This window comes from Saccostrea echinata, unplaced genomic scaffold, assembly GCF_033153115.1.
Source record: "Saccostrea echinata isolate AGI-Se365-2 ecotype Australia unplaced genomic scaffold, CSIRO_AGI_Sech_v1 ptg000009l, whole genome shotgun sequence".
NCBI lineage: Eukaryota > Metazoa > Mollusca > Bivalvia > Ostreida > Ostreidae > Saccostrea > Saccostrea echinata.
Window position 1 is genome coordinate 50100730 of NW_026889758.1, and position 11538 is coordinate 50112267.

Sequence of the window (11538 nt, forward strand, 5' to 3'; positions counted from 1 at the left end):
AACGATGTCTTTGATTCCATTGAAGACAGTACTCGTGTCAATTCAATTGTTGGTATCCTTTTATTTATTTGAAGAGAGCAACGATTCATTTATTAGTCGAATAAATTAAGCAAAATAATGATTTTCACAACTGAATAAATGCGCACAATAATTAAGAATTGGAGATATCATTTATTTGAAGAGATCTTGAATTATTGCGCGCATCAAATAAAAAAAATGACGATAACTTCAAATAAGTAGAGATATCTTCAATTATTTGAGTTTATGCTAATTTTGCGCTCCATACTGGGTTTAAAGTTGGTTTGACAGATAATTTTGCACTCTTTTCCTTTCTGGTTTGTTGGAAGAAGGTTTGCACATTAAGAGTCTTTTTTTCTGTTTTTTTTTTTTAAATATGATTTATCTTGCGTCAAAAGTCATGAAAGATATAATTTAAGAACGGATATTTACGGAAGGGTAAAGGTCTCTACACTTGAGTTATATTTGTGTACATTGTCTTACTTTTTATTGTCTTATCAATATATAATCTGTTATGACTATTAGTGACATTTTTTGGTAATATAAAGTTCGGACAATGAAATATCTAACTTTTAAGCTCACATTCTATATTTGCTTGCATTTGACTACAAAGATCATTGTAATGTAGTCTATAGGTGACATATTATTCTGAAGGACAATAACAAAAGTCATTACATTTCCTGGACTATTTGTCAAGTAAATCAAAGGTTCAGTAATTTCTACGGTGGCATATTTCTGCCCCCTACATACAAGATAAATTATGCTAATATGCGAGAAAAAGTATGTCCACATGCAAGATAATTATGTCAACATGCAAAATAATTATGTTTACATGCAAAATACCAATTTATTTTGAGAATCTAATTATAATGTTGGTAAACTTACTTTCTAACGCCAGTATACGACATCATACAAGCAAGATGCAACAGAATTATGTTGACATGCGACTTATTTATGTTAACTTGCAAGATAACTATGTTAACATGCAAGATATTTATGTCAACATGTGGACTTATTCATGTTAACATGCAACATAATTATGTAGACATGCGACTTATTTATGTCAACATGCAAAATAATTATGTCAACATGCAGTTTATTTATGTCAACATGCGAGTTCTACTTTAAACATGCAAGATATTTATGTCAAAAGGCAAGATAATAAGTTGCATGTTAACATACATATCTTGCATGATAACATAATTAACTCGCATGTTAATATAATTATCTTTCATATTGACATAAAAAAGTTGCATGTCTATATAATATGGTAGCATATTTCTGCCCCTTACATGCAAGATAATTATGTAAACATGCAACTTATTTATGTTAACATGCAACTTTCTTATGTCATCATGCAACTTATTTATGTCAACATGCGACTTATTTATGTCAACATGCGAGTTATATTTTAACATGCGAGGTATTTATGTCAACATGCAAGATAATAAGTTGCATGTTAACATACATATCTCGCATGTTGACATAATTAATTCGCATGTTAACATAATTATCTTGCATGTGACATAAATAAGTTGCATGTCTAAATAATTATCTTGCATGTTGACATAAATAAGTCGCATGTCAATATAATCCTGTTGTATCTTGCTTGTATGATGACATAAAATGGCGTTAGTAAGTAAATTTACCAATATGAAAATTACATCCTCTAAAGAGATTGGTAACTTGCATGTCAACATAATTATTTTACATGTTGACATAAATAAGTCGCATGTCTATATAATGATGTTGCATGTTAAGTTAAAATAATTTATCTTGCAAGTAGGGGGGAAATATGCCACCAGAAATTTCACTAAAATTTAATACAATTATTATAGCAAGCTTCGGGTTTCATCCTCATGTTTGTAGGAGCAGTAATGGATAGATTCCCTTCCGTTGTGGCGATGTAAAACAATATACAATGCATACTATTCTCTCAATTTGTTTCAATATACCTATAAGTTTATTTTACAGAGATAAAGCACGACTTTGTCTTAATCCAAATTGTTGTATGTATACATGAACATACAGGAAGTATAGGTCTTATTGGAAGATGTTCAAATTTAGCATGTTTAGTATCATATATCTTAAGATCGAGATTAATACTCTGTTTTTGACCTCTGTTTCTACTCTTATTGCCAGTCACACGATAAGACTCTTTAAGAATGTTTGATCTTTGCGTTGTTGGCGCGGGTTTGATTGGATCCGCGGCAGCCAAGCATGCGTCTAACTTTCTCAATGTCTGCTTGATTGGCCCGGATGAGCCTGACAAGGTGAGTTCAAGCAGGGATTATTTAAAGAATCTTTTTTGCATATAATGCCATATTCGTTAGAACAAAGTAGTTGATATTGTTGTTATGTAAAAAATTCTTGGCCTTGGAATATCAATTGCTTGAATTTATGGTAAATTAAGCAAAATATAATAAATATAAACAACTGATTATGATAAAAATGCACAATACTAAGTGGCAAATAGGAAACAAACGGTAATCAGATGATAAGAAGAAAAAAATCATCTCCTTTCTCAGAAACGCTCCCAAGATTCGCCTAGGGACATATATGGTGGACATTATGATGAAGGCAGAATTTACATGCGGTCAACTTCTGATCCTGTCTGGGCCAAACTAGCTCAAAAGTCAATACCTAGATACGCCGAAATTGAGAAAGAATGCGGTAAAGCTTATAATGTCATATCAAGTCATTTACATTTTGAGTCAGTGTATCACAAACACAATAAAAAAGATAATATCTCTGGATAGAGCGTTTAACAAAATTTACCCATGAATACACGTGTATCTCAAAACTCTTAGGTAAGATAAGCATGATTGCATAGTTCTGCCGTCACTTGTCAGATGTTTATGTCGACTTGTCAGATATTTATGTCGACTTGCAAGATATTTATGTCAACTTCAGATCATTTTGTTGACTTGTGATTCATTCACGTGTTTAAAAATTCAAAAAAACATGTCTGTGCTCAATTTGTGCAATCCAGTTGACAACACATTTCTGACAAGTCGACATAACCGCACCTGGCAGTCGACATAAAGATCTGCCAAGTCAGGTTAATCATCTGACAAGTAAATATCACTTTCGAAATGAAATGACATCTAACAAGTCAACATAATTTTTTGACAAGTCGACATATCAACATACAAGTCGATATTAGCATCTGACATGTCGACATTATATAATCATGTCGACTTCACAGAAATGTGACGACTTGTCAGAAAAGAAATTACGTCGATTTGTCAAATAATTAATTGTTGGAAGCGTATGTCGACTTGTCAGATATGATGATGACAAGTACACTAGACAAAATTGCTAACGCACCACCAAATGAAATTAATATTTTACTTTTCTAAACTTGTTTATGATGTATTTGATATATAATTATGTTGCTTAAGCAAAAAATGATGCATTTAAATGTCTTAACTGATAAATAACTACAAAGTTAACCGAAGCGTGACCATTTCATAGAAAAAATTAAAATTGTGTCTATACTTTTTTGGAGGAACAAAGGATCAGTGCACTTAAGCTATGAGAGTTGGATCCCGGTGCTTTGCCAATAATAAATTTCCGAAATTTATAAACTTTCTGAATCAGAATTATTAAACAATATCTTAAGAGCAGGGTTTGATATATTATATCACATAAAAATATTAAATAATGCCGAGCGGCACTGGTTTTTGCAACAGGGGTCTAGCAGTTTTGTCACATTTCTATTGTTATTCATATGCATACCAGTTTTCAACGACATTGTTTACATCGAGCCGCAACTTGTCCATTCTTCTCATTTGCACAGAATGTGTATTTTGATTTAAACTTATACATATCCAAAGGGCAATGTTGGACAATTTGCGGCTCATATGTAATTTTTTAAAAAAAATTCCAAACTACGGTCGGGTTAGCTATACTAAATTAACAGGTCACCGAGTGTCAACCTATTTTGACCTGTTTGATATTATAATCACTTTACTCACGTGACATTCCACTGTTCGATATGCTTTCATTGTGTCTGTCAATGGACTTCAGGGCTGTACACACGGATATGTATTTAAGTACAAAATCTGACTATGTATAGACTTTTAATACAGTGAATCCTAAGATTTTTCGAATCTTATAAAACTGTATTAAGAATAGGGCAATGCTCTATTTCTTAATACAAGTCTTAACTTAACTTTCATTTTTAAACCAATCAAAAGTACTCACATTGTGGTCATCCTATTTTTATCATAACAAAAAAAAAGCACGTGGTAAATAATGGTCGACTTTAGCAGTAAAAATATCGAAAAACTCGTTGTTTTATGGGAAGAAGATCAAAAGAAGTAACTACATGTAATTGTAAAAGTTGCTCAAATGCTGCATTATCTATTCTAAAGAAGTTTTTATAACTACTGGGGTCTTCTCTTTGCACCTCATCTAGCGATGCATTGTGTGCACCAAGTACATATACGAGTGTTCCGCCGCTGTTTCCATTACAGTGGTTTTTTTCAGTTTTAATGCAATGCATAATACGATAACAGATACTGCTAACAGAACCTCGTTTTCCATTATTGAGAGAGAGAGAGAGGGAGGGAGAAATATTGCGAGGGAAACACGTAGAAATCCCTAAAGTCTATTAACAATCTAATAAAACGTATAAACGTGTGTACAGGAAAGTATTATAATATGAATATAATACTTGTATTATACAGTAACTACAAATCTCAACGTTTGTACCGGCCTGAACAACTTCAAAATAATGAAGATTTTTGCGAAAATTTTAATAGGGTCTTAAAGTTTACCTTGTCTTCACTAAATTGTGTTTTTCGTTTATGTATTTTGAAGGAAATTCTGGTATTGCCAGTGCAAATCAAGTGCACGATTAGTATGTAGCTGTGTTAGCTCATTTCACTTCTGTATTATGGTCTGCAGGCATCTACAGACACATCCCTAAACACTAGTATCATACCTGACAATATTTGGATTGCCGAAATGAAAGAAATATTGAAGACATAAGCGAGTGATTATCGATATACATGTAGTAACGTTGTAGGATTTTCGTTGACCATGTTTTTTAATCTGAAATACTTGTTCCGTCAATAAAATGTTAATTTAAATTACAGATAGTTTGTATTTCTTGGAGTTTTCATGTTAACCTAGCGACTCAAATTTTAAGTTTAAAATTTTAAAATTTTATATTTCATTTCCGAATGTTATTTATCTATACATGCATATAATAAAATATGTATCACTACATACATGTATAATTTGTTTCACTACACGTTTGTATTAATCTACGTACTACATGTACAGTGAATTACGATTACATGTAGTGTGACATCGAAGTCATGTAAATGTGAATCTTTCTTAAAACATACATTCATTCTTTGAATTGAAAAGCATTCAGCATATAAAACGAAAAATGATAAAGCTAAAGAAAAAAGAGGGGGCTTTTTTTTTCATATACGAAAACTCAAGATTGATCTAATTCGGTGCTAGGCATCAAACATATTGATACGAATCATGAAAATGATCAATATGTATGGCCATGAATCATTTATTATTTGTGTGAATCATGAAACTACACAATCTTTCTCTCCTCCGTTTAAATTCATACTGTAGAATCAATCTGGAAATAATGTGCAAATGTTTACATTCCACTTCCATGCGATTTAAATATCTCCGCCCATTTGCGGGTACCTTAAATTCGAAAGTGGTCCAGTTCAAATTTCCGGAATTTAAGGCTTATACATGTTCTTTTCAATGACGTTGTGTGGAATTATAGCAATATGTTTAACAAAAAATTTGAAGTATAAATATCAAAAGCATATGTATGCACAATAATCATAGATTAATTTAGCAATATAGTCTAATTCAAGGCTTAAAATGTGTGGCCGAAAAGGCTCCAAATGACACTCTAAAGTGCACTCATTCTTTCTTTTTCTTTCTTTGTGTTTGTGTTTTTTATGTTTGTACCAATTCAAAAATCAGAAAAAAAATTACACAGTATATGGCATTTGATCCCAGAAGAGCGTGCTAAAACAAACAGTATGGTGTCTGCAGGGGGGTTCCTTTGGAAGAATTTGTAAAAGAAATTAAAACAATAAAAAAATATTTATTCTTCTAGTGAAAAATTGGTGCAAATAGATTGACAAGCATAAAAATGTTTAGTATAGATAGCCAAGCCATGAAGTAAACACCACATCACAATTTCAAGTTTGTTCCACAAAATTGGGGCAACCGGAAATTGTTTTGACTGGGTATGGATACCAAGGCACTGGATGACTAGTAGGCGATATGATAGTCAATCGCTGCATATTATTTGATATTTTATCGGGAGACTAGCTGCTTCTGGTGTAACATCAAGGACCATCAGCGATAATCACCAACTTCATATCTGGGCAAAAAGGGTGCGCAATTCATGTCGGGAAATTGGTTTTCGGGCAAGAAAGTCATTTTAGGGTCTAAGTCATGACACATAGACATATGTCAATCCCACTGTATTGGAAAAGATGACGTATTTTATATACTAGTATCGATTAGGCAAATGTTCAATTCACAAAAAAGAATAACAAGTGGTGCGTTAGCAATTTTGTCTAGTGTATATGACAGCTAGTGGCTTCCTGGTCATGAACAGTATCACCTGCCTTGTCGACAACAAAACTTACAAGTTGACATAAATACATATCTGATAAATTGACATAAACATATGACAAGTCTAGAAAAATATCTGACAAGTGGTGGCAGAATTGTGCCATCATATATAAGTTTGTAAAATCTAGAGTTGCTAGCTGTTCATGGAGTTTTAATTTTTATACAGGAATCGAGATTGCCAAAGAAGTTGGGTGTCTTTCGATTGGAAGCCATGGAGGAAATTACATTACCTCGGTAAAAAATGTTGTTGAGAAAGATAATTTAAGCGCAAGTGTGTTGAGTGGAACAGAAGCTCGATCTCTTTTTCCTTTCTTGTCAATTCCAAAAGATGACGAGGCGGTGTTCGAGTCACATTCGGCAGGATACATCAGTCCTAGAAGACTCGTAAAAGCCCAGATAACGATCGCAAAGACTAATGGTTGCCAACACATACAAGAGGTGGTTCGAAGCGTAACTCGTGTGGTGCCCGATAATGACAATCCCATTATGTTGATGGAAGTGACTACCGACTCTGGGACAAAAATTCTAGCAAAGAAAGTCCTTGTGGCTACTGGTGCCTTTACAGCCTTCAGAGATCTCTTAGGAACCGGGGTTTCTCCCGATACAAAGCTTTATCCATTGGCAGTCACGAAACTAGAAATCAGCAAAGAGGATGCTAACAAAATAAGGTAATGGAAACGATTAGTTCAAATTTGACGCATTTCGTTTCATCCGTTTTTTTAATACTGTCTTGCATGTTTTATAGCACCATGCCTTCGGTCCTCTATTTTGGTCGAGGCGGGGATGATTGGAGTCGGGATTATCCTGTTGATCCCCGGGCACCTGTCGTCTTTTACATGCTTCCTCCAATTCGTTATCCTGATGGTATTTAAAATCTTTTGGTTTTCTTAACAACAGGATAGATAAAATGTTCAGGAGGTACTAGATATGAATGTACAAGTCCGTTGTTTATTATAGGCTTTGGTAATAATCGACAACAGACAGAAACTTGGATATAAGAAAATACATATCTGTTGTCTTTTGTAGCTTTTAGACTAATACTAGTATTTTAATTCTTTCAGGAAAATACTACATAAAACTTGGTCACTCTCATGATTCGGTACCAAAGCTGCTGCACACAGGGACACAGATGAAGAAGTGGTTCGACCAGGGACCTGATGCACGACTTACTCGGCAAATGGCAGACATGATCTTAAGTGTGGTCAAAGGTAATATTGGGTTCCATTTCAAATTTTGAGAAGAATTCAACACGGATGAGAGCGGAGACATTTGGTTCTAATATAAATCAAAGACATACCGATTTTTCCTTGTATTTATTTATCAGTAATTCATCGACACGGTAGTAAGCGCTCGGAAAATTGTGGGTTCGATCCAGGACCGCGACAAACTTAACCTCGTTAAATTTAGGTAGCAAGTATTCATTCCCTAAGCAGTCTTTTAAGGTCTCGGATGAGACGAAAAACCAAGGCCCTGTGTCGATCACAGCAGACGTTGGTACGATAAAGAACCCTCATTCTCAATGGCCCTGAGTGCGAGTAAAGGTTTAATTATCCTCATCATCATCACTTAATCGGTATCAAGTCATCATACATAAACAACTACACATATTTTCAGTAATAAATCATTTGAAAGCCATATTTGGGAGACATAGTATTACATATACATGTACTTATAAAAATATAATGAATAAAATATTCAGGTAACCACATTTTAAAGAAATATAAACACTGTGACTAGATGATTCCAGGATAACCCATTAAAGCTCGAGAGCTTATTTCCAATAGGGTCCTATTACAAATAATATAAACAATGCAAGTTTTCTCCAATAAAGCACTTTATTATAACTTTTAGCACTGTATTGCATAAACATATGCATGAATTTTAAGTATGACAACATTGATAACATCCACACAATAATAAAATATGTTTTATGAACTAGATGTAAAACATTTCACTTTCATGTTCTAAAATGCCCTTTTTTAAATTTGAAGTTGATGACGTCTAATATGAGTGAAAAATTCTCACAAGAGAAGTAAAAATCAATCAATCGGTGTCATTGCTGTCAAATTAATATCCGACATTGCATTAAACCTGTATAATTTTGAGTGAAAAATCTTAAGCTCTGGCAGAAATTTTTGACTTTGTTATTGGCACATTAAACCAATGAATTACACGCTAAATGCACTTCATAAAACATGAGGGAAAAAAAATGGCGATGATTTCATCGTACATCGTGCCTTGTCATTGTCATAACGCAGTCACAAGGTGTTTTCAGGTGTCACGCCAGATGTGCATCAAAATGACAGATTTGTTGGTACATTTTCGATGATAGAAAGGTCATGTTAAGTCCATTTAATAAACACATTACGCACGGTATAATCTATATTACATGCACTAAGTACTGAATTTTAAGGATTGACAAGAAATGTTTAAAAGTTATATTCAGAAATTTCATCATCAAGTGTGCATTCAAGCTCCCTCGACAATAAAATATTCATGAAATCTGCGTTTAACAACATCTTCGTTTGTTGCATGGTATCGCTGTGTACATATATGTTGAAATTATGATCTATCATTTTATTACACATTAAGCATATTTCCCTCAAATCACAACAATATGCAAAATTAAGAACCATACGACATTAAACGTAAATTTTCAGAGGGAATTTCCATTGCTTTTAATTTTTCCACATTTACGAGGAAACGCGTCAATTTTGAACCCAAAAGCAATATTCATAATTCAATCAAATGTGACACGAATAACTGATACTAGGTGGCTTTAATGAACTCTTGGCAAAGATTCTATTTTGGTTAAGGATAAAAATAAATTACCAGGTCTGAGCGATTTCCCTCTATGGATTCAAGGAAACTGTTACAACTTCACACACAAATTAAATAAGATGTTTTTCCTTCTAGGTATTTAGACACCGAGCAAATTAATAGAACACGCATAATCATTTTTGCTCAAAGTATACTTTTAACAAATTAAAAGCATTTTTAGAAATAATAAAGAATAATTATCATACAATAACTGATACCTTGAACAATCGGAGCTTAAAAACTTAATTAAAGAAATATATTGACATTTTTGAGGTTGCAATCACAGGCACTTGATGTATGGATGATATTAGATGCAGAACTGTACCGTTATGGTTTATATTTTAGTCTTTGCCCAGTTATGGTCAAAGACTAAAATACAAAACCATAACACTACAGTTCTGCAGCTAGGACGAGGACGACATCCCCCCCCCCTCCCAAACACACACACACCACCATCACCACCTTCTGAGAATTCTTATTAGACACAATAATTTACAGAGTGTCAAACAAAAAAAAAACGTGAATTCATAGCCTATGATACTTACATTCCGATATCTGATATTCATTTCAGATTTCGTTAAGTTTTAAAGATTGTCCCTCTACTGTATATGAAAATACTAGTATTTAGTACTAGTTACATCATCCATATGTCCGGTGCCTGTGCAGGCCTGCAGAACGCAGGGGCCTAGGGGGTATATGAGTATATTATGTCGACAAAATAACAGTCCGGTGCCTGTGTAGGCCCATAGAACGCGGGGTGCCAGGGGGTATATGAGTATACTATTTTGCTATAGTAAATTTTCATTTAGATGCCCCCCCTTTGTTTTTTTTTGGGGGGGTCCCCACTTTTGACACCGTTGCTACCGGCCTGCTGTAGAAAGAAAATGCAGATCTATGTTATTTCTCGTTTCTTTTTTGCCAGAAAAAAAAACATTTACATCTTCTTAACTTTCATAGAGGGAAATTTTCCTGACCTGTTAACGAGCTACACGTCTGTTTATTATGAATTTTTATTATATCGACACTTTGCCTGACAATTAGACACCTTGTACGTCAAAAATAGAACAAGGTATATATTTTTGGACTGATATGAACCAAAACCATGGAATTGATTATGTAGATTTTCCGGAAACTGCATGTACACTGAAGTCAGTATAGGCTACATATGGTATAAAGGTAAAGAGTTTTTCTATTGCCGTAAAAAAAACTGTCAGCTCCATTGAAATTATTTATATTAAAATTTGGTTATATTCAGTGAAAGAATTAAACAACAACATTCATTAAATTAAAAAACAATTTTGTACTTTACACTTAGGTGAGGTTTTCTTTAGATTAAATTTGGAAGAATGTCATTAAAAATGTTTTAAGGTCAATATACGACTGGACGAAGAACTTTTTTCTGGGGTGGGGCTAGTGGGAAGGGTGTTTGTTTTGGTTTTTGTTTTGGGCAGTTAAAAATGATTTGTTAAATGTAAGAGCCATAATTCAGTGAATAATTCAGTCAATATAAAGTAACATTCCAAGTACACATGTATGGTATATGGTGCAAAGCTTTACAAAATAAAGTCCATACACCAGGTCCACTATGGGTAAGGCATTAAGATGCTCAGTGTTATAATCCATATTTCAGTCTAAAATTACTTAATATATAAAACACTTTGATTTATTACAGGTGTTAAAGTACTCTCTTTCCATGGTGACAGTTGTGTGGTAGATGTTGCCCCTAGCAACAGACCCTACATAGACCTAATCCACAACCAGCTAGGGGTAGCCATTGCAGGGAATGGATATGCAGCCAAGTCCAGTGACGAGATAGGAAGACTTGCCGTGGAGCTACTGATGAATGGGAAATGGGATACTGATCTCCCTCAGAACTTATTTTATGTAAAGTTAAAGTCAGGTCGTGGAATGTGTATAAGTAAACTGTAAATATAATTCAGTAAATCATTTCTTTTCTGTTTGATTGATAACTTTTTTGTGATGTTATCCATGTGATTCTAAAGGTTGATCAAAAAGTTGAATCTAAAATGTACCCCAAGTTTTCCCCAAGTATCAAATAAAATG

The 11538-nt window shown here is 33.6% G+C and overlaps 1 protein-coding gene across 1 annotated transcript; it reads left to right on the forward strand.

Moving 5' to 3' along the window:
- Window positions 1-2106: 2106 nt before the first annotated feature.
- LOC133183008 (N-methyl-L-tryptophan oxidase-like) lies at window positions 2107-11535 on the forward strand. Its single transcript, XM_061317918.1, has 6 exons — window positions 2107-2291; window positions 2547-2691; window positions 6821-7322; window positions 7400-7518; window positions 7716-7862; window positions 11147-11535. The coding sequence occupies exons 1-6, from the start codon at window positions 2184-2186 to the stop codon at window positions 11401-11403; spliced, it is 1278 nt and encodes a 425-aa protein (XP_061173902.1). The 5' UTR covers window positions 2107-2183; the 3' UTR covers window positions 11404-11535.
- Window positions 11536-11538: the final 3 nt, after the last annotated feature.